Source organism: Dipodomys ordii, unplaced genomic scaffold, assembly GCF_000151885.1.
Source record: "Dipodomys ordii isolate 6190 unplaced genomic scaffold, Dord_2.0 Scaffold81, whole genome shotgun sequence".
In the NCBI taxonomy this organism is placed as follows: domain Eukaryota; kingdom Metazoa; phylum Chordata; class Mammalia; order Rodentia; family Heteromyidae; genus Dipodomys; species Dipodomys ordii.
This window is the reverse complement of record NW_012267297.1, coordinates 3,247,198-3,269,828: the sequence shown is the minus strand read 5'-3', so window position 1 is coordinate 3,269,828 and position 22,631 is coordinate 3,247,198. Positions and strand designations below refer to the sequence as shown.

General features: G+C 52.6%; 2 protein-coding genes across 2 annotated transcripts in view; one reads left to right on the top strand and one right to left on the bottom strand.

Moving 5' to 3' along the window:
• The first annotated feature begins 39 nt into the window (after positions 1–39).
• On the top strand, positions 40–13,943 carry Recql (RecQ helicase-like). The gene is made up of 15 exons (XM_013025103.1): positions 40–46; positions 1,801–1,847; positions 2,287–2,484; positions 3,110–3,289; positions 3,606–3,712; positions 5,515–5,713; positions 6,426–6,592; positions 6,848–6,929; positions 7,973–8,121; positions 8,205–8,322; positions 8,719–8,857; positions 9,161–9,252; positions 10,070–10,289; positions 12,231–12,369; positions 13,283–13,943. The coding sequence occupies exons 2-15, from the start codon at positions 1,832–1,834 to the stop codon at positions 13,418–13,420; spliced, it is 1,944 nt and encodes a 647-aa protein (XP_012880557.1). The 5' UTR covers positions 40–46; positions 1,801–1,831; the 3' UTR covers positions 13,421–13,943.
• A 21-nt stretch (positions 13,944–13,964) lies between these two features.
• Pyroxd1 (pyridine nucleotide-disulphide oxidoreductase domain 1) overlaps positions 13,965–22,631 on the bottom strand; it is a 19,551-nt gene continuing 10,884 nt past the window's right edge. Inside the window, exons 3-9 of the mRNA XM_013025060.1 lie at positions 20,356–20,516; positions 19,550–19,650; positions 18,088–18,226; positions 17,109–17,221; positions 16,117–16,239; positions 15,559–15,696; positions 13,965–14,893 (exon numbers count right to left, since the gene is read on the bottom strand). Coding sequence (XP_012880514.1) covers positions 14,645–14,893; positions 15,559–15,696; positions 16,117–16,239; positions 17,109–17,221; positions 18,088–18,226; positions 19,550–19,650; positions 20,356–20,516 — 1,024 coding nt within the window. The 3' untranslated portion in view covers positions 13,965–14,644. The remainder of the gene's footprint in view (positions 14,894–15,558; positions 15,697–16,116; positions 16,240–17,108; positions 17,222–18,087; positions 18,227–19,549; positions 19,651–20,355; positions 20,517–22,631) is intronic.

The following is a 22,631-nucleotide window of genomic DNA, read 5'->3' as shown; positions in this document are numbered from 1 at the left end:
GGGGTTCAGGTGGGGTCACTGCACTCAGGGTTCAGTCGGGGTTCAGGTGAGGGCACTGCATTTGGGGTTCAGTCGGGGTTCAGGTGAGGGCACTGCATTCAGGGTTTAGTAGGGGTTCAGGTGAGGGCACTGCATTCGGGGTTTAGTCCGGGTTCAGGTGGGGTCCCTGCATTCAGGGTTCAGTCGGGGTTCAGGTGGGGTCACTGCATTCAGGTTTAGTAGGGGTTCGGGGTGCAGGGCGTGGTCTCGAGGCAGAGGTCAGGGCCCGGAGCACTGACCCCGGTTCTCCTGCCCGCCGCCCCCAGCCCCCCGCGGCTGCTGCCCCTCGGGACGGTGCTGTGCTGCGGTAGAGTGTGGCGGAGCAGCCGCCTGCAGCCTCGGCCCAGTGCATTGGGGGAAGAGCCACATAACCAAAACAGTGGTGTCCACAAACGGAAGGGCGGGCTCCTGGTGTCACCCCGTAATCCCGGCCACGCAGGAGATCTGACCTTCAGGGCTGGAAGCCAGCTAGGGCAGGAAAGGCCCTGAGCCTCTTATCACCAAGAAACCACCCCCCAAAAAGCCCCAAGTGGAGCTGTGGCTCAGGTGGTCGAGGGCCTGCCTGGAGCCCAAGAGCCAGGTAAAAATGGCTGACAGCAGGCTGAGCATTTTTGCGGGGGTCACACTTATGCTAGTGAAATTGTGGGGTTTTTGTTTGTTCGTGTTGGCCAGTCCTGGGTCTTGAACTCAGGGCCTGGGCGCTGTCCCTGAGCTTCTTTGGTTCAAGGCTAGCGCTCTACCACTTGAACCACGGCACCAATTCCGGCTTTTTCAGTGTACGTGGTGCTGAGGAATCGAACCCAGGGCTTCAATGCATGCTAGGCGAGCGCTCTACCACTGAGCCACCTGCCCAGCCCAGTGGATTTGTTTCACATTTGCTCTTTTCTTGCTCTCTGTGTAGCTGGATGATCCTTAGCGTTGTCGATGTGATTTTGCACTTTTCCAGAATCTAGAGGGATTTCTCAGAAACGCTGCTGTGATTTTGAACAGGGCATCGCCATCTATCGATTCCTTTCTTGGTTTTTGAGTGTGTGCATGCACACATGGAGGCTTGAACTCAGGGTTACCCACTCTGTTTTTTTTTTTTTTTTTTTTCACTCCAGGCTGGCACTCTACCACTTGCGCCACGCCTCCTCTTCTAGCTTTTTGGTGGTTCATTGGTGATGAGTTTTTTGGATTTATCTGTCTGAGCTGGATTTGAACTAGGATCCACTACTCAGCCTCCTGAGTAGTGAGGGTTACAGGCGTGCGCCACTGGGGTCTGGCTTAGCTCTTCAAAGTTTTATTGTAATTAAATTTTTTTGTGTGTGTGTACATCTGTGCTTAGATATGGATTATCAGTAACCGAATATCTCAGTATTATTATTTTGTCAGTCCTGGGATTTGAACTCAGGGCCTGGGCGCTGTCCCTGAGCTCTTTCATTCAAGGCTGGTGCTCAAACACTTTGAGCCATAGTCCACCTCCAGTTTTCTGGTGGTTCATTGGAGATCAGAGTCTCAGGGACTTTTCCTACCCAGGCTGGCTTCAAACTGTGATCCTCAGATCTCAGCTTCCTGAGGGGCTGGGATGACAGGCGGGAGCCACAGCACCCGGCCCAACGTTTTTGTTGTTAATTCTTCCCGTGGTGCTGGGGACTCAAAGAAGCACTTTATAAGACTCTGTACTTCTAGTTCCTGGTCTCCCCCAGCTGCATTCCTGACTGAAATAGTATTGTTGGGTTTTGTTGTTTTTAATTATGGTTTTTTGTCTCCATTTCATAGAAAGAAATTTGACCTCCAGTTCCATTTTAGAATGGCGTCCCTTTCAGGTTAGTGGATGTAATTCCTCTTCATAGTTTCATTCTGTTCCCTTTCAAGTTGTGTGCTTTTGATTTTTTTTTTTTTAAAGAGATTTGGGTTACAGATTCTGATTCTAGAAATGACAGGCCTTGGCAGCTTTTTCCACCATGGTGAAAGGTACACAACACTCAGCGTTTGACGAAGGTTAGGTGCTGGTGGCTCCCGCCTGTCACCCTGGCTTACTCAGGAGGCTGAGATCAGAGGACTGCAGTTCCAAGCCAGCCTGGGCAGGAAAATCCATGAAGACCCTTTATCTCCAATGAACCAGCGAAAAACTGGAAGTGGAGCCGTGGCTCAAGTGGTCAAGCTCCAGGCTTGAGCACACAAGTTCAGGGACAGCGCCTAGGCCCTTGAGTTCAAGCCCTAGGAGAGACACACACTGTAGTCAACTGCTTTCTCTGCTTGCAGCGCTCACGGAAGAACTGGAATCTGTCACCAGCGAGCTCCATGCAATTGAGCTGCAAATCCAAGAACTGAGTCAGAGGCAGGAAGAACTTCTTCAGAAAAAGTCCGTCCTAACCAAGAGAATAAAGCAGTGTTGCCAGAACTCTGGTGCCGGGACGAGTACTGAGGGGGACTCTTCCCCTGCCGCTTGGAATAAAGAAGGTTCCCTCTTTCTTTCCTTTTTTTGGGGGCTGGGGGGCAGTCCTGGACCTGAACTCAGGGCCCCGGTGCTGTCCCTGAGCTGCTTTTGCTCAAGGCTGGCTGGCGCTCTACCACTTGAGCCACAGCGCCACTTCTGGTTCTCTGGTGATTCATTGGAGATCAGAGTCTCATGGACATTCCTGCCCGGGCTGGCTTTGAACCACAGTCCTTTGATCTCAGCCTCCTGAGTAGCTAGGATGACAGGCGTGAGTCACTGGCACCTAGCTTCCTTTATTTTTAATTTTTGATGCCTGAACTCAGGGTTTCAAAGCTGGTGCTCTATCACTTGAGCCATGACTCTGCTTCTAGCTTTTTAGTGGTTCATTGGAGATCAGAGTCTCATACGCTTTTCTCCCTGGGCTGGCTTGGAATGGTGATCCTCGGATCTCAGCCTCCTGAGCAGCTGAGACGACAGGCAGGAGCCCCAGCGCTCAGCCTCCAGTGCCATTTCTACTCACTTGACTCTGCTTGTATAGCTGGGTGACAGCCGTTTCAACCTTCGGATGATCAACGGTTACAAACCTGACCCCGATTGGCCTCGCAGTCACCCCTGGATTATCACCCTCATCTTTCTCTCCCTTTCTAGATTTCCCTTGGTCGAGTAAAGTTAAAGAGGTTCTGAAAAATGTCTTTAAACTGCCGAAGTTCCGACCCCTTCAACTTGAAACAATTAACGTGACCATGGCCGGGAAGGAAATATTTCTTCTTATGCCAACGGGAGGCGGAAAGAGTTTGTGCTACCAGTTACCTGCGTTGTGTTCAGAGGGTGTGTGTCAAGAACTTCCCGCCGAAATCATTTCTCTAAACAGATAAATATACATTGCGCCTGTGCCGGGACTTGAACTCAGGACCCGGGCGCTGTCCCTGAGCTTTTGTGCTCAAGGCGAGGCGCTCTACCTCTTGAGCCACAGCACCACTTCTGGTTTTCTGGTGGTTCATTGGAGATAAGAGTCTCATGGACTTTCCTACCCAGGCTGGCCTTGACCCTCGATCCTCAGATCTCAGCCTCCTGAGTAGCCGGGATGACAGGCGGGAGCCACCGGTGCCTGGCTTTTAAATTCAATTTTGATTTTCTCTTTTAGGTTTTACACTGGTGATTTGCCCGTTGATCTCTCTGATGGAGGACCAGTTAATGGTTTTAAAACAATTGGGCGTGTCGGCCGCCATGTTAAACGCTTCTAGTTCCAAGGTATATGTGAGCGGATTATTGTTCTCTTAGTTTAAACTCTTCAATGAAATACAGCTACAGTTGAGGAGCCTTTAAAATCTTAAACTGTTCTATTTGTGCATCACGGACTGTCTCACGAGCTAAGCGTGGTTTTATGGGTTCTATGGGGTTGGTTGGTTTGTTTCTTTTGGTTCCAGGACTGGGGCTTGAACTCAGGGCCTGGGCGCTATCCCTGAGCGTGGTTGCTCTAAGTTAGCACTCTGCCCCTGGAGCCACAGCCCACTGTTTTATCTGTCCAGGGAAATAATGCTTGTAAGGTCAGCAGTGACGATCGCTGACTCAGTGAACTCAGTGGAGGAGAAGCTGGCAGGCAGGTTGGGCTCACATCACCTCAAGGTACTGACCTTGAAGCTTCTAGAACACTGAGGAGGGTCAGGAGCTTCATGAGCAGGTTCACGCTTACCAAAGACAGGGCTGGAAGACAATCAGGTGCTTAGATCTCACTCAGTGAACAAGTTCAGCAACATTCCAGCTCCGTGGGCAGGAAAAGCCAGAGGTAGAAGGCTCCAGAAAAACTGGCCTGGTTTCTTCAGCAAGTAATTGTTTGCACAGGGAGACAGAAAACGAGATCAAAGAAGCCGGGCGCTTGGTGGCTCCCGCCTGTCATCCCAGCTGCTCAGGAAGCCGAGGATTGAGGATCGAGGTTCAAAGCCAGCCCAGGCAGGAAAGTCCAAGAGACTCTGATCTCCAATGAGCCACCAGACAACCAGAAATGGAGCTGTGGCTCCAGTAGTAGAGCGCCAGCCATGAGCACAAAAGCGCTGGGACAGCGTTCAGGGTGTGAGTTCAAGCCCCAGGGCTAGTACCAAAAACAAACAAACAAACAAAAGAACCGAACATACAAGAAGGATCAAAGAGCCTATGGGTCCATCAAGCCCAAATATAATCCAAGGCCTAAGTATTATCTGCACTGTAACCTTTTGGGCAGTGCTGGAGTTTGAAGTCGACCTGGGGCTTAATCTGTTGTTTGGGAGGCTGGTACTTGACCACTTGAAACACGGCTCCAGTCCAGCATTTTGCTGGTTAAGTGCAGATAAAGGCACTTCTCTGCCCAGGCTGGCTTCTAACCACAGCTTCTAGATCTCAGCTAGAATTCCAGGCCTTCCTTTCCTTTTTCCTCTCTTTCTCTCCCTTCCCTCTCTTTTCCTCTACTAGGGGGTTGAACTCAGGGCCTACGTCTTGTCCTGTAGCTTTGTTGCTCAAGGCTGGCGCTCTACCACTTGAGCCACAGCTCCACTTCTGGCTCTTTTGGTGGTTCATTGGAGATAGGAGTCTCACGGTCTTTCCTGCCCGGGCTGGCTTTGAACCGCGATCCTCAGCTCTCAGCCTCCTGAGTAGCTGGCATAATGGGCGTGAGCCACTGGTACCTGGCTCTGCTCAGTTTGGAAGTTGGGTCTCACTTCGGGCCAGCCTGGACCACGGTTCCCATTTCTCCTCCCTGCCGTGGCTGGACTAGTCGGTGCGTGACACAGCTTCTCCTGTTGAGATGGGGTCTTGTCTTTAACCTGGGTTGATCTCGCATCTGTCTGCTTCAGGAGTGGCTGGGATTACAGATGGGAGCTACAGAGCCAGCAGAACAAGTGGGTGTAGCTCAGTATACACAGGCCGCGTGGAAGCGGGGTACTAGGGTGTAATTCCAGCCTCCACGAGCCTCGCATCTGTTTCTAGCCGGGCCTGGGGCTGCTGCCCTCCGCTTTGGGCTTGGGAGCCGCCCTCAGCCAGCCTGCGTCGGCTCCAGCCGTGCCTTCTGCCCCGTTTCCCAGGAGCACGTCAAGTGGGTGCACGCCGAGATGGTGAACAAGAACTCCGAGCTGAAGCTGATTTACGTGACGCCCGAGAAGATCGCCAAGAGCAAGATGTTCATGTCCCGCCTGGAGAAGGCCTACGAAGCCAAGAGGTTCGCGCGGATCGCCGTGGACGAGGTTCACTGCTGCAGCCAGTGGGGACACGACTTCAGACCCGGTGCGTACACGCGGTGCGTACCCCGAGGACGCCCAGCCTCCCGGAACGCTGGCTGCAGATCGGGGAGGATCGTGGTTGAAGCCATCCTAGGCAGAAAGACCCACGAGACTTCCCATCTCCCAGCCAGCCGGCGAGATGCTCGACTGGAGGCATGGCTCAAGCGGTAGAGCACCAGTGGAGAGCCAGAAAGCTGAGTGAGTTCCAGGCCCTGAGTTCGAATCCTACCACTGGGAATCACCGTGTGTTTGCCTTCCTGATGGGTCTCCACACCAATCTTTCGTCTTGTTTCTGGTGGAACCAGGGATCGAACTCAGGGCCTGGAGCTCATCATGAAATGCTCTACTATTTGACTCATGCCCCGTGCTGTTGAGCTTTTAGGATGTTTGCCAGATAGAGGCTGGTGCTTTTGTCCATGTTGGTCTTGGATCGTAATCCTCCTAACTTCCACTTGCCAGGAAACTGGGATTATAGGTGTGCACTACCATGCCTGGCTCCCAAGAACAGGTGTGCGGGCGGGTGTCTCTTCGCTTTGTGTTTCCCGGGCTGGCTTCTGCGATCCTTCAGTCTCAGCCTCCTGTTGCGAAGCCTGTGTGTTCTAGAAGAGTAACGAGGGATTTGCAAGTTGATCCTTGTAGCTACGGCTGGCCGAGTCCTGGACGAGCTGCAGCCTTCCGGGTCGGCCGACCGAGCCTGCATTGTTTGCCTCTTGCAGATTACAAGGCCCTGGGGATCTTGAAGCGCCAGTTCCCCAACACGTCGCTGATGGGGCTCACCGCCACCGCCACGCAGCACGTCTTGAAGGATGTGCAGAAAATTCTCTGCGTCCAAAACTGTATGACGTTCACCGCTTCGTTCAACCGGCCGAATCTGTATTACGAGGTGCGGGACTTCTGCGGCCGCGTACTCTTTTACGATGGTGATTTTTGAGGGTTGGTGTTCACCCGCCTGAATCACAGCTCCACTCCAAGCTTTTTGGGTGGCTCATTGGAGATAAAGAGTCTCCTGGACTTCCCTGTCCAGGCTGGCTTTGAACCTGTGATCCTCACCTCTCAGCTTCCTGAGTGGCTGAGATTACAGGCGTGAGCTACTAGTGTCTGGCTAAGCCCCTCAGACTGTGATGGTTTGTTTTTCTAGGTTCGTCAGAAACCCTCGAATGCAGAGGATTTCATTGAGGACATTGTAAAGCTCATTAATGGCAGATACAAAGGACAATCAGGTAACGTTAAAAAAGAAACCAGCCTTGGGGACTGAGAGAGAACTTTCCAGAAAGAATAACACTGGTGGTTACACTGATTTAAGTAAGCCCTGGAAGTTTAAGTTAGGGTAGGTGACCGTGTTTCATTGTGGCATCAGTTGATTTGGGGATCTTACAAACCCAAAGTGACGTTTTTCTCAAGTCAGAACCAGGCGTTTAGGAATTGTCTCATGGCTTTTGCTTTGTTTTAAATGTCTTCCTCTCTCCTCTCTCCTCCCTTCCCTCCCTTCCTTTTTTTTTTTGCTTCTTTCCTTTAGTTTTTGTTTGTCCTGGGGTTTGAACTCAGGTCTCTGACCTTTTACTAATTCATTGAAGACCAGGGTCTCTTGGATTTGTCTGCCCAGGCTGGCTTTGAACCACGATCCTCAGATCTCAGCCTCCTGAGTAGCTAGGATGACGGGTGTGAGCCACTGGTGCCTGGCCCATGAGACTCTGATTTTCAATAAACCACCAAAAAAAAAAAGCCGCAAGTGGAGCTGTGGCTCAAGTAGTAGAGCACCAGCCTGGAGCAAAAAAGCTCAGGGACAGTGCCCAAGCTCTGGGTTCAAGCCCCCCCAGAGCTGCCACAAAAAGTGAAAATGAGAAAAAAATGATCACCCAAGCCGGGCGCCAATGGCTCCCGCCTGTCATCCCAGCTACTCCGGAGGCTGAGATCTGAGGATCATGGTTCAAGGCCAGCCCAGGCAGGAAAGTCCGTGAGACTCTGATCGCCAATAAACCACCAGAAAACCAGAAGTGGCGCTGTGGCTCAAGTGGTAGAGCTCCAGCCTTGAGCTGAAGAGCTGAGGGACAGCGCCCAGGCCCCGAGTTCAAGCCCCACGACCCACCAAAAATAAAAAGTATTACCCAAGTCAAGATATGCATAGGGTCTTAGAATTTTCCAGAATGTTTTTTCCACCCCTCCCCTCCTGGACCTGGTCTTAGCAAACGTGTCGCGTGGCAGGTTGAGTCCCCTCCCGGGACTGTGGCATGCAGCAGCTCACGTGGGGTCCTGTGTCCCGTAGGAATCGTGTACTGTTTCTCGCAGAAGGACTCGGAGCAGGTCACCGGCAGCCTGCAGAGGCTGGGCGTGCGCGCGGGCGCCTACCACGCCAACATGGAGGGAGAGGACAAGACCAAGGTCCACACGAGATGGGCGGCCAATGACCTGCAGGTGAGCCGCCTCCCCGCCTCCCCTGGCCCGGGGACAGGCTCTGAGCCCGCCCCGCGGCGGCTGACGCACGCAAACGTCCTCAGGTCGTGGTGGCCACGGTGGCGTTCGGGATGGGCATCGACAAGCCCGACGTGAGGTTCGTGATCCACCACTCGATGAGCAAATCCATGGAGAATTACTACCAAGAGAGCGGGCGGGCAGGTACGCACGGAGACCCCCATCGGCTGGGCTGCGTGGTGGTGGGTCCTGAACTCAGGGCCTTGACGCTGCTCCTGAGCTTTTGGACTCAAGGCTGGTGCTCTACCATTTGAGCCAGAGCTCCACTGCTGGCTTTTTGCTGGGTCCTTGGGGATAAGCCTCACGGACTTTTCCTGCCCAGGCTGGTTTTTGAACCGTGATCCTCTCGATCTCAGCCTCCTGAGTAGCTGGGATGACAGGCGGGAGCCAGTGATACCCCAGGTTTGGGTGTTGGTTTTAACACCATCTCTTGGAAGTTTCCAGATGTAATGGGAATCTCTGTGGGCATCCGAATTGTATTTCCCTGTTAGGGTTTATTGACGTAATTAGGCAATCTCAAGCTCTTCCCGCTCGCCCCAGGCCGAGATGATCAGAGAGCGGACTGCATCCTGTACTATGGGTTTGGGGACATCTTCAGAATCAGCTCCATGGTGGTCATGGAGAACGTCGGGCAGCAGAAGCTGTACGAGATGGTGTCTTACTGCCACAACATAAGCACGTAAGCCGCTTGCCTTCCTCTGCTCTGCCTCGGTTTTTTCTGTGCTAGTACTGAGATTCGAACTCAGGACCTGGCACTTTGACTGGGCTATTGTTTGGCCCCAGGCTGGTGCACGACCACGTTGAGCCACGGCTTCACTTCTAGCTAGCTTTTTGGTGGTTCCTTGGAGATAAGAACCTCATGGGTGTTTCTGCCCGGGCTGGCCTCGAACCCGGATCCTCAAGCTCCCAGCCTCCGGAGGAGCGCCGGCCTCCGTTCTTCAGGCTGGATCCAGGGACTCACGCGGGCGTTGGTGTCTGGCAGGTGCCGCCGCGTGTGCATCGCTCAGCACTTCGATGAGGTGTGGAACTCGGATGCGTGTGACAGGATGTGTGACAACTGCTGTACAGACGCGGGTACGTGCGCCACCTTGGGGCCCTCCCTAGCACAGCTGCCCGGCCGGGACTGCAGGGGGCAGGCGGGAGGCCAAGCGGAGCCCACCAGTGAACACGGGGTCTCTACTTGCCTTTCCCAGACTCAGAAACAGTGCAGACTTTTAGATGACACACGTATGATTCAGGGCGGCCTGGCCCATGCACACTGTGTAGCTAATAAGGAAAAGCCAGCAGTTCTCTGATTGGAAATACCGTGATGTACTAGTAAGACCAGGCGCTGGTGGCTCCCGCCTGTCATCCCAGCGACTCAGGAGGCTGAGATCGGAGGATCGTGGTTCAAAGCCAGCCTGGGCAGGAAAGTCCTTGGGACCCTGAGTTCTAATAAACCACTCAGAAAACTGGAAGTGGCGCTGTGGCTCAAGTGGTAGAGCGCCAGCCTTGAGGGTAAAAGCTAAGGGAGAGTGTGAGGCCCCGAGTTCAAGCCCCGGTACTGGCATGTACACACACATACACACACACACACACACACACACGTTTAGGATGCCTCACACTGGTGGTGGATTTTATTCTATTTTTTTGTCGGTTGTGAGACTTGAACTCAGGGCCTGGGCGCTGTCCCTCAGCTCTTCAGCTCAAGGCTGGCGCTCTACCACTTGAGCCACAGCACCACTTCTGGTTTTCTGAGTGGTTCATTGGAGATAAGAGTCTCATGGACTTTCCCACCAGGATCCTCCGGTCTCAGCCTCCTGGGCAGCTGGGATGGCAGGCGGGAGCCGCGGGCACCGGGCTGAGGGTGGGTCTTACACCAGTGTGCTCACACCCGGCCTGTCCCCTGCAGCAGTGGAGGAGAAGAACGTCGTGGAGCACTGCAGGGAGCTGGTGCAGATCTTGCGGCAGGCGGAGGGGCTGGGCGAGAAGCTCACGCCCCTGAAGCTCTTGGACTCCTGGCTGGGCAAAGGCCCCGCGAAGCTGAGGGTGGCCGGCGTGCTGGCCCCCGCGCTGCCTCGGGAGGAGCTGGAGAAAATCATCGCGCACCTGCTCCTGCAGCAGTACCTCAGGTAAGTACTGTGCACAGCACTTCCCGCTTGCGGATGCCCCTACGACTGCTCCCTGCCGGGCGCCGCGGCTCCCGCCTGCCATCCCAGCTCCTCAGGAGGCGGAGGGCTGAGGATCGCAGTTCACAGCCAGCCTCAAGAAAGTCCCGGAGACTCTGATTGCTAAGGAACCAGCAAAAGGCTGGACGTGGAGCTGTGGCTCATGTGGTAGAGCGCCAGCCTTGAGCAAAAAGAAAAATAAGCTCAGAGACAGCGCCCAGTCCTTGAGTTCAAACCCTAGGACTGGCGCACGCACACGCACGCACCACACACCTGTTTTGTAATGAATTGCAGCAAAATCTGCTCTCGTAGCTATTTCCTGTTTTCAAAAACAATAGGAAACGATTTACGAAACTCCACCTTTAATTAACTGCCACACATCCCCAAAAGTACACAACCCTCCTCTGGATTGTTTCACTAAAATACCCCAAAAAATCAATGTGTAAAATCTTTTCATAGTAAATCCTATCAATAAAACCTTAGCCCAAACCCCTGCAGGTTTATTGCTTAATTTAGAACTTTGATGCTTTTGCCATGTGTTGTAATAATAGACTCATTTGCAGAGGGCTGGGCAGGTGGCTCCGTGGTACAGCTCTTGCCTTGCATGCCTGAGGCCCTGGGTTCGATTCCTCACCACCACATAAGAAAAAAGCTGGAAGTGGCGCTGTGGCTCAAGTGGTAGAGTGCTCGCCTTGAGCTGAAGAGCTGAGGGACAGCACCCAGGCCCTGAGTTCAGGCCCCACGACCGGACCCAAAAAAAAAAAAAAATAGACTCATTAACAAACTTAGTTGGAACTGAAAACTGACCCACATGGACAAGGATGAGATAAATGCTTTAAAGTAAAAAATATATGTGTGTATATAAACATATTATTTATATATACATATATAAATTATATATACATATATATATATATATATATATATATATATATATATAATGTTTGAGCTGGACACGGTGGCTTTTACCCAGTCTCAGCTGGTCAGGAGGCAGAGGTTGGAAGGACCACAGTTTGGGGCCAAGTCCTATCTCAACCAACAAGGCAGGAAGGGGTGTTTCCCAGCTCTAACCCCAGCTACCCTGGAGGTACAGGTAGGAGCAGCATTATCGTTTGAGGCTGACTCTGAGTGAGTAAAAATGCACAGCACCCTATCTGAAAATGAAAGTAGAGAGAGGGCTGGGGGCGGGGTTCAAATGGTAGCGCACCTGTCTAGCAAGTGTGCAATCTGGGTTCAAACCCCAGGACTGCCAAAAATAAGCATCATCAAAAAGGTTGTGGGTGTCGTTCAAGTGATTCGCTACTTGCTTAGCATGCAAGAGACCGGGGTTCAAGTCTCAGGAGTCAAAGAAATGTTTGTATTAAAAATGTATTGGGGCTGGGCAGGTGGCTCAGTGGTAGAGCGCTTGCCTTGCATGCATGAGGCCCTGGGTTCGATTCCTCAGCACCACATAAGCAAAAAGAAAAAAGCCGGAAGTGGCGCTGTGGCTCAAGTGGTAGAGCGCTAGCCTTGAGCTGAAGAGCTGAGGGACAGCGCCCAGGCCCAGAGTTCAGGCCCCAGGACTGGACCCCCAAGAAAATGTGTGTGTGTGTTGTGGTACTGCTACTGAGTCTTGAACTCAGGGCTTCTGCTTTGTTTGACTTTTGTGCTCAAGGCTGGTGCTCCACCACTTGAGCCACAGTGCCACTTTGGGCTTTTTGGTGGTTCACTGGAGATCAGAGTTTCACAGACTTTCCTGCCCGGGCTGGCCTTGAACCCCGATCCTCAGATCTCAGCCTCCTGAGTAGCTGGGATGACAGGCGTGAGCACCGGCGCCCGGCTAGCCCTAGGCGTGGATTCTCTTCTGTGAACGGGTTGGTTGCGTTCCGTTTCTGTGACCCGTGGTTTTGTTTTCTGCCTGTGAAGGGAGGATTACAGCTTCACGGCGTACGCCACCATCTCGTATTTGAAGGTGGGACCGAAAGCGAATCTTCTGAGCAGCAAGACGCACGTCATCGCCATGCAAGTGAAGAAGGCCGCCACCGCCGCCGCCGCCAGCCTCAGGGTAACGGAGAGCCTTGGCTCCATTTGCACGCGCGTGTGTCCACACAGCACAGGTGTCTGTGCCCCCACCCGAGTCCCAGAACCCGAGACACAGGCCAGGGGATTTTCTTCCTATGTGGATGCTCAGTTTGAAAGTACGAATTTCGACTAGACTAAGGGAGGCCAAGCGTGGCCCGCCTGGTAGGATGCGAGCATTCCTTTTCTTTCAAAGGTATTTATGTTGCAGCTGTGGGGCTTGAACTCAGGGCCCTTGTGCTCAGGGCTGGCGCTCCAGCACTTCTGAGCCACCCCTGGTTTTCTGGTGGTTCTATGGAGAGCAGAGTCTCACGGATTTTCCTGGCTGGGCTGGCCTTGAACCTCGATCCTCAGATCTCAGCCTCCTGAGGAGCTGGGATGACAGGCGGGAGCCACGGTGCCCAGCAGAGATCCCATTGCAAACCCCACTCTCAGATGCTCCTAGGAGAAGAAGACAAAAGGCGCCATGCCTTTGCACCTCGAAATCATACAAAAAATCATTTATCAAGATAGACACCAGGAAATGGAAAGGAGGTTTTTTATTTATTGCTGTTTTTTGTTTTCCTTTAGTCTTATATGTGGGTTTCTCTGTCTCTGGGAGGGTGAGGGGGGCACAGAAATGGGGGGACAGAGGGGAAACCGAGGCAGCCGTGGGCCTCATGGGACACCAGGTGGAGAATGAACTCTACCACGTGTGGGTGGGTCCGGGAGCTTTGGTCTGTGTGTGTGCTGGGCACCACCAGTGGGTTTTGGGGTTCCTGGCAGTCTCGTTCTGGCACAGAACTCCGCACCCCATTCCCAGCACACCTCAAGAGCGCGCGGACACAGGAAGGGTGTTCTGCGCTTATGAGGAGCCGGGCTTGGAGGCGGTCCCTGCTGAGCTTGGGATTTTCTTGTAGGTGGAGTCATCCAACACGTCTCGGTCGGATCGAGCTGGTGAAGTGGGGGAAAGGAACGCTTCGGGAAAGTTCCAGAAGCCGGCACGCACGCCGCAGCACTCTGGGGCCAAGAAGAGGAAAGTGGAGGTTGATGGCTGAGCCGCGGGCTGGCCGCGCGTCCCGCCCGGCAGGAGCAAGCGCGCAGGGCGGCGGCGGCCCCGCGTCTGCACACGGCCCGCCCTCAAGGCCTCGCTGCAGACTCGAGGACTCGGAGCCCCTGGGATGCCGAACACGGCGAAGGACGTCGTTTTCCAGAATGCAACAAGGGAAAAGAAATCCCGGCTCGATCACATAGTTGAGAACGGCTTCCTAGAACCGTGGGGGGCTCTGCAGACCCCCCCCCCACCTGACCGCGTTTACTTCCGCTGAACTTGCGGTCACCTTCCTTCCGTGCGTGATCGCTGCTCCTGCTCTCGAACCCACAGCCTCCCGATCTCCTCCCCTGTTTTCGCTTGGCCCACGGCTGGTGAGCCGTGCCCCCGTTCTAGCTTTTCGGTGGTCTTCAGAGGTGAGAGCCTCAAGGATTCGAATGTTCCTCCCTGTGGTGTCAAACTATCAGCCTCCTGAGTTGCAGGAATTACAGGCTTGAGCACTGGTACCTGGCTGTGTCTTTTTTTTGGTGCCTGTGGTGGGATTTGAACTCAGAGCCTAGTGTGCTGTCGCCTGAGTTTTTCTGCTCAAGGGCCAGTGCTGGACCACTGGAGCCACAGTGCCAACTTGGACTTCTTGCTGGTTTACTGAAGAGTCCTACTGACTTTTCTGGGCAGGCTGGCTTTGAACTGCGATCCTTAGATCTCAGCTTCCTGGGTAGCTGGGATTACAGGCGTGAGCTACGCAGCTAACTTTGAACAGCAACATGACTCTGATGTAGGTTCATCATGCCCAGTGAGTGACATCTATTTAGCTGAATAATGTAGATGCCAGGCGATAAAAAAACAGCTGTAATTCAAATACAAAGAAGGCGTTATTACCAATCTTAACCAGCAAGGCGCTCCCACCATTTTATTTAAATAAAACTCAGAGCTTTCACAATCCCGGCTTGGTTTTGCGGTTTTCTGGGGAGTGGAGGCGCGCTGGGCGCTTGGTGGCGAAGCTGAATCCACCTGAGCGAATGGGGTGGGTTTAAAACACAAACCCCGGGCGACGGGGGATTTCTTCACGTAGGTGGTCCGTGTTTCCCGATCAGAACGCGGCGTCTTTCAATAAATTATGTACGCAGTTGTCTTTCTCTTCGTGTTTTCCAGCAAAACCATGGTCGCTTCTGCATTTAGGACTCCAAAGTGACTCATTTCCCGTGGTTCTTCGAGAAACTCCCTTGCTATGCTAGTCAAAATAATCTTCTATGTCAACGCTGGGGTCCAGGAGGTCTTCTCCGTAGGGGGACAGGTCCATTTGGTTTAAGATGAGGTTTTCGAATGTCTCCTCCAGGTCCGTCTCCCCGATGAGCACGGCGCCCACCATGCGCCCGTCCTGCAGCACCGCCTTGACGTACTCCAGCCCCTGCGTGCACCGCAGCATCAACTCGTGCTCTGCGCCCAGGCCCTGCGCGTTGTACTTTCCCAACAATACGACCTGGGGAGTGGGGGGGGAGGAAGAAGGAGAGGATTGTGACATCACAGTCCTGTGTGGTCACGTGACCAGCCAGCAGAACTCAACATGGCGGCGAGAGGAGGAAGATCGTCTGGAGAACGAGTGTCCGTTCTGCAGAGTCAAGGTTTAACGAGGGACTTAGATCTTTCATGGGCCAATTATTTCATTTCCCCGAGATGTGCAATTCTGCCTCGTAGGGAGGAACAAAGTCTCCACTGGAACTCCTAACCAGGGAACAAGTCCCGAGATGCTTCTCCCCTCTGATAGAGTGCCAGGGTGACGATGACACATAGAGATTTCAACCAGCACTGCGAGGTACTGAGCTGCAAGCACTGAGAACATTAACCCTTCTCTGTATCAGTGCTGGGGCTTGAACTCAGGGCCTGGGTGCTGCCCAGGGGGCCAGCCTTTTACTGGTCCATGAGACATGAGTGCCTCTGGTTGGTCTGCCCGGACTGGGTTCGAATTGTGATCCTCAGCTCTCAGCCTCCTGCGTAGCCAGGATGACAGGCGGGAGCCAGCGGCGGCTGGCTGGGCATTCGCTTTGAATGAACTGATGAGGGACGTGCTATTGGGGGGCAGGGGTTATGGGATGCATCACGGTGGACGGGTGAGCAGAAAAGCCGCTGATTTGTTCACTACCTTACCTTATAGTTGAAGAATTTTGTTACGTGTGCAAAGAGCTCAAAGCTGAAATCCATGTCGATTGGGTCTCCCAGAAGGTCCGCAGCCATGCACTTGGCCGCGTACCAGCCCATCTGCCTGGCCTGGGTCCACAGCCTCATCTGAGCAAACACAGGATCGGTATCATCATCACCATCATCATCGTTATTATTATTGACCTCAGGGCCTGGGCGCTGTCCCTGAGCTGCTTTTGCTTAAGGCCAGGGCTCTACCGCTTGAACCAGAGCTCCACTTCGGGTTTTTCACTGGAGAGGAGGGTCTCTGGGACATTTCCTGCCCGGGCTGGTTTCCAACCCTGATCCTCCAGATCTCAGCCTCCTGAGTAGCGGGGATGACAGGTGGTAGTATGTAGAGAAATTTCCGTAATAGAAACCAGTTACTTCTATAGGACTTGCCCGCAAATGTCGGACAGCAGCCCCGTGGTAGCTTTCTGCTTGAAGCAGAAAAGCCGAGAAACTGGGAAGGGGGTCCTGCGGATGGGAACGCCTGTGACTCCTGTGCCCTGGGCCTGCGTGGCTCACCTGCTGCCACACGGGGCTGGGCTTCCAGGACGCTGAGCAGAGGTCGCCGGCCGCGTAGACGTCAGGGAGGGACGTGCGCATGTGCTCATCCACTCGCAGGCCGCCGTCTTCTCCTACGTCAAACTGGACAGGGTTCCTCCTGAGTTTGCCAGTCGGGTGGGTGGCGCCCGCCTGCCATCCCAGCCACTCAGGAGGCTGAGATCTGAGGATCGTGGTTCAAAGCCAGCCCGGGCAGGAAAGTCCGTGAGACTCTTATCACCAGTGAACCAGCAAAAAGCCGGAAGGGGCGCTGTGGCTCAAGTGGTAGAGCGCCAGCCTTGAGCAAAAGCAGCTCAGGGACAGCGCCCAGGCCCTGAGTTCAAGCCCCAGGACTGACAAAAAAAAAAAAGTTATACTAATCTTTAATGACAATGACAAATAGCACCAACATTATAAACCCAAGTTCGGTGAATTTCCAGGAATCAACTCCTATTAGAACACACTCACAACATTGAAAAACACTCAACAATGATCAGCCAAGCACTGGTGGTTCGTGGCTCAGCTATGAATGAGCTGCTCAGGAGGCTGAGAGAGAGACGATCAAGGTTCAGAGCCAGGCTGAACAGACAGCTTGAGACGCCATCTCCAAAATAATAAGCAAAACACGGGTGTGGAGGTGTGGTTCAGGGGACAGCATGAAGGCCTGAGCTCAATCTCCAGTAGGGGCAGAAACGCTGAAAACATAACTATGTGATCTCATGAGTAATTACAAGGACATTCATTCATTCATTCATTCATATCAGTCTGGGGCTTGAACTCAGGGCCTGGGCGCTGTCCCTGAGCTCTATTACCCAAGGCTGGCGCTCTACCACTTGAGCCACAGCACCACTTCTGGCTTTTTCTGTGTCTGTGGTGCTGAGGAATGGAACCCAGGGCTTCATGCATGCTAGGCGAGCGCTCTACCCCTGAGCCACCTGCCCAGCCTGTTTGAGGAGGGCCGGCCCACGGCTCACCTCGTTCCCGTGGAGGAAGGGCTGCGTGTTTGGCACGACGCCGGTCGCACTGATGATGAAGTCACAGCCGTAGAGCTTCTCATTGGTCAGCTCCACATACACCGGCCACAGGTCTTTGGGGGGAAATGAGAAATGTTCTCAGAGGACGTCCTGAATATCCACAGTGTTTCGTGGACACTGAGGAAGAAGAGCTCAGAACAGAGAGAGAGGAGAGGCAGGCAGATGGCGTCAGAATTCCTCTTAATCATGTACAAGAGCTGAGAGCTGCCGGCTCCCGCCTGCCATCCCAGCTGCTCAGGAGGCTGAGATCTGAGGATCGCAGTTCAAAGCCAGCCCAGGGCAGGAAAGTCTGTGAGACTCTCATCTCCAATGACCTACCATAAAACTGAAGTGGTGCTGTGGTTCAAGTGGTAGCACACCAGCCTTGAGCAAAAGAGCTCAGGGACAGCACCCAGGCCCTGAGTTCAAGCCCTAGGATCGATCAATCAATAATGTGGAAGATGCTTTGGGCAGGAGAAGGTTAATGTAATGGGCATTAATTCATTTTGGGTAGAATGCCGCCATTCCAAACATTCACCTGATTTGGACACCCAAATTTTAACACAGCAAAATGGAACTGCTAATCATGTGCCACATTCTGTGTGTGTGCGCACATGCGTGTGTGTGTGTGTGTGTGTGTGTGTGTGCTGGCTACTGGGGCTTGAAGTCGGGGCTGGGTACTTGTCCTTTAGCTTTTCCACTCGACGCTGCTGCCGTTTTACCCCCCGAGCCTCAGCTCTAACTGCAGGGTTGTTGTTGTTGTTGTTCAGTGGAGATAAAAGTCTCACCGATGTTTCTGTCCAGGCTGACTCTGAACCCGGAATCCCCAGCTCACGGCCTGTAGGGAAGCAGGGACTACAGGCGTGATGGCGGGTCTCATCCACGAGCAGCGGGGATTACAGGCGTGATGGCTGGTCTCCTTTCCCTCTGTCATTCTCACCTTGATCTGCCGTGGGGGACGTCGGCCCATGGAGATCTCTGGGGAAACTCAGGGACTTTCTCCCCAGACCTCGAAACTCCTCCTGCAGGTAGATTGCCTTCACTTCGCACAGCGGCTCAATGTGAACGTGCCGGGAACACTAGCAGGCCAAGAGAAAGCAAACAGGAAGCTTCCAGAAAGAACACCCCGAGAGAGCACCCGTGTCCACCCAGAGAAAGAGAAGAGTGGGGCGCTCCCAACCGACCCCCAGTGGGCCTTCAGCTCCAGGGAATGAAGGGCGTGGGCAGATACCCCCCTCCCTGCGCGAACACCAGCGCACACCAGAGCCACGGCCATCTTTCCCAAAACACGCCACGGTGGGGACCCACGGGGAACCCCCAGCTGCCTACCCCACGCGCCCCCCCCCACCAGGCCTGCGGAAAGCCACGCTCCTCACTACCTCCACGCTTTCCCCCTCTCCTGCCTGCCACCCCAGCGACTCGGGAGGCTGAGACCGGAGGATCACGGTTCAAGGCCAGCCCTTGCAGGAAAGCCCGTGAGACTCTGATCTCCCATGAACCACCAGAAAACCAGAAGTGGCGCTGTGGCTCAAGTGATAAGAGTACTAGCCTTGAGCCAAACAGCTCAGGGACGGCTCCCGGGCCCTGAGTTCCGGCCCCAGGACTGGCACAAAAATACAAATGAATAAGAAAAGAAAGAAGAAGAAAAAAAAAAAGAAAAATCACAGTAAAAAAGCAACACGTAGTAGTATTATAATCCTTCGCTGTGGTAGGTGTCTTTTAGTAACTGTTAAGGAAATTAAAATATCTACACAAATGAGTTACGTGTTTGTCAAGTATGCCATGTTACAGGTCACGATGTCCTGAGTACCTTACCCACGTGTGTTCCCGGCGGGTCTGAGCGTAGCGTGTCCGGCTATTCCGTGTGTCACGATGATGTGACGTGTGAGCCGTACCGAGTACGTTACAGTATTTGCACGTCACAGCGCAGGGCACATTGGCAGCAATGTGCGATCATGTTATTACACGTGTCATGTTACTGCGCATGTCATAATGCTGCTGTGTGTGCTGTAACGGTGTGGCGTGTGTCACGCTGGCCCGTGCTATCTGCAGCGTGTGCTGTGGTGTGGCGTGTGTCACGCTGGCCCGTGCTATCTGCAGCGTGTGCTGTGGCCTTGACGAAGGTGAGCAGGAGCGAGCCGTGGCCTCGCCGTGGGCTGGCGTGGACGCTCAGTCCTGAGGAGTTGGGGAAACTGAGACACGCTGCCCCTTGGCTGTCCGTGGTGAGCCCCGTGGGTCACCTGGAGGACGGGTTTTGTCGCATGGCTTTGATGTTGTTTGTTTGCGTGTCTTACGTAAAGCGCTGTAGCTCTGTAAAGAATACGCGCTGAGGCCTGGGCTGGGGCCCTTCTCTGCGCGCGTGATGAGTGGTTTGGGAAATGGTGTTCTCGACAAACACTCACCTCCCTCGTTCCTTTGAGAGACAGACCTTCGTGCCAATCCGGTCCTAGGGCGCTGCCCAGCTCACCGGCGCTCGCTCTGCTGCGGGCTGCCTTCTGCCTGCCTGAAAACATGAGCTTCAGTGACATAAATACGTGACCAGAGCATTCCTTGGTGTGTGTGTGTGTGTGTGTGTGTGCGCGCGCGTGCACACACACAGATTCACGTGCTCAATCTCAGGGCCTTGCGTTCTTGGCTCGCCTTTCTTGCTCAAGGCTGACAACCTACCACTTTAGCCACACCACCTCCTCCTAACTGTCCATGCTTTGTGCCCAAAGTTACAACTCATTTGGAATTTTTTTTTTTTTTGTCGGTCATGGGGCCTGAACTCTGGGCCTGGGCGCTGTCCCTCAGCTCTTCAGCTCAAGGCCAGTGCTCTACCACTTGAGCCACAGCACCACTTCCAGCTTTTTCTGCTTATGGGGTGCTGAGGAATCGAACCCAGGGCCTCATGCGTGCAAGGCAAGCGCTCTACCACTAAGCCACCTGCCCAGCCCCTCATTTGGAATTTTCTAAGGCAAAAAGCTATTCATTGTTTTAAAAATAGGTGAGGCTTGTGCTCAACAGGCTTTCTGGAGCAACTAAAGCATCGGTGTGCAACAATCTTTGAGGCTGGTTTACTGCATTTATTGCATTTTCCCATGTTAACTGTGAGCGTGGACAAGAACGGGAAAAGCTCAGCATCCTCCTCATCTCCTGACATGTCTTTTCCGTGTACGGCTGAGAGGCAGGAGTCTCGTGTGGCCATGCGTGAGCACGCCCGCCTTACCTTCCGTTGTGTATCTAGTCCTTTTCTGCGCCAGTTGTGCCTCATCCTTTCCAGAATGGAGCTTGGAAATCAAGAATTCTGCGGCCCCGGCATCGAAGAACGTATTGCCGATGGCTTTGTCCTTAATGGCCCAGATGACCTCACAGCCTTCCACTTCGTACCTGAAAGGAATGGGCCAGTTCCCATGAGTCCTTTCCAAAGACCAGGGAGAAATCTCTGGATCTTCCAATAACCACAACTCCCGTTCCACTTGAGCCAAAGTGAGGAGCATCTCCTAAGGCAAATTAGGAATGACAGATACAGGGAGGAGGGACTAATCTCCCTTCCCAATCTCCCTCTCTCCCTCACCCCTTTCTCTCCTCCTCTCTCTCCATGATACCAAAACGTAAGCACAGGGCCGGATATTTGTTCACTCACTTGGCGCTTTACCATGTGACTCACACCTCTACACTTGCATTTTGCTGATACCATTTTGGAGATGGATTCTCCTAGACTTTCTTTTCCTTCTCTCTTTTTCTATCTCCCTCTTTCCCTCCCTCCCTCTCTTTGTCCTTCCTTCCTTCCCCTCCCCTGTCTTGCTTTCCTTGTGGGTTTCTTTCATGCCGGTACCAGGCCTTGAACTCTGGGCCTGGGGGCTCTAGCTTAGCTTTTGCCCACAACGCCCAAGTTCTACTACTTGAGCCACACTTCTACTTTCAGCTTTTTGGTGGTGTGTGGGCGATAAAGAGTTTCCTGAGCTTTCTGCCTGGGCTGGCTCTGAGCCCCGATCCTCAGATCTCAGCCTCCTGCGTGGCTAGGATGACAGGCGGGAGCCACGGGTACCTGGCTGGTGACGTTGTCATTGATTTACACATAGTGAGGTCACACTAGGTACCAGGACAGTAACGGTTATGTTTACAAGCTAAAATCTTCACTAATTCAAGTTTCCTTTTTTTTTTTTTTCCTTTCAGAAGTTCCCAAGCCATCAAGCCAAAGAAAGATTGAGTTTACAGGGAGATCAAGATTCTTAAAGGAAAAAAAAAACGAATCCTATTACCAGAAGGTGCTCTGCGATCCTGCTCAGAGCTCACCACAGGCCCTGGCCGGGCACCTGGCCTGTCAGGTTTGCACGCAGCACCCCGCTCCCTCCCTTCCAGCAAGGTGACCGCACCTTTCATCACGTGACTCTGCAAGCCGCCTGCGTCTGCCTTTTGGGTAGAATGATGGTATCGTTGGGGAAAATCTTACCCAAGAGAATAGAGGGCCAGCTTAACTAAAATAGGAATTTTCAAAGCTTGCAGCAGCAATAAGAGCACTGCAGGTGAATGAATTAGCGTTTCAATGGTACAATTAAAGGGCTGCTTTACTATTAATGGCACAATGCTATTAACAGTATTTTTAGTGGTGTCCAGCATTGCCGACTTTATTTCATAGGCTGGATGCAGTGGGTTATACGCCTTTCCCAAGCGAATCCATAAACAGACAAGAACGGGGAAGAGGCTTCGGACAGATGCCAGTGGTGTCTGCCTGTAATCTTGGCTACTTAGCAAGGTGGGATCAGGAAGGCAGGTAGTTCAAAGCCAGCCTGGACAGAAAAATCCACAAGAGTCCATCTCCCGAAGAACCAACAGAAAGCAGGTTCGAGTGGTACAGTACCAGCTGAGCGAGCAGGTCAGGCAAGCGTACACACACACACACACGCACACACACACACACACACACACACACACACACACACAATGAAGCAACAAAGGAAAAGTCAAGTCTGAATGAAAATAAGATCTGAAGAAAATAGTGGCCAAATCTGATTAGGTCAAACTACAACTACTGTCTGCCGAATGTCTTATTGTCAATGGGTTACTGCGTGTTTATCCCACATAGAATCGGGGTGCACTGGGCTAACATAAACAGTGGTGGATAGAGGGTAACTATGCATAAAGCAAATGCTTTCAACCTACCTATATAGTTTTATATATATAAACAGTATATACAATTATATATAACTACAGAAAGCTATGACTATATTTCTACACAAGTAACTATATAGAATTATAGCAGCTATATGTACAATTGTAACTGTAATAAACTATATATAACTATATGAACTATATAGCTAAATGTATAAAAATACTTTCTATACTGTAGTTTGTATGTGTCTTATTACATATTTTATGCTATATGTAAGATAATATATGCTATGTTATATAATTAACCTCATATCTCATAATAATGATGATCTATTGTAATATAATATACTATATATTACATGTTTTATAGTTTAATTAACTTTTTTTTTT

What these genes read in the sequence shown, in the direction of transcription:
- Recql (XM_013025103.1), top strand. An exon ending in GGGACACGACTTCAGACCCG is followed by an intron (nt 5,714 to 6,425) that starts GTGCGTACACGC and finishes TGCCTCTTGCAG; the next exon opens with ATTACAAGGCCCTGGGGATC. An exon ending in CAACTGCTGTACAGACGCGG is followed by an intron (nt 9,253 to 10,069) that starts GTACGTGCGCCA and finishes TGTCCCCTGCAG; the next exon opens with CAGTGGAGGAGAAGAACGTC.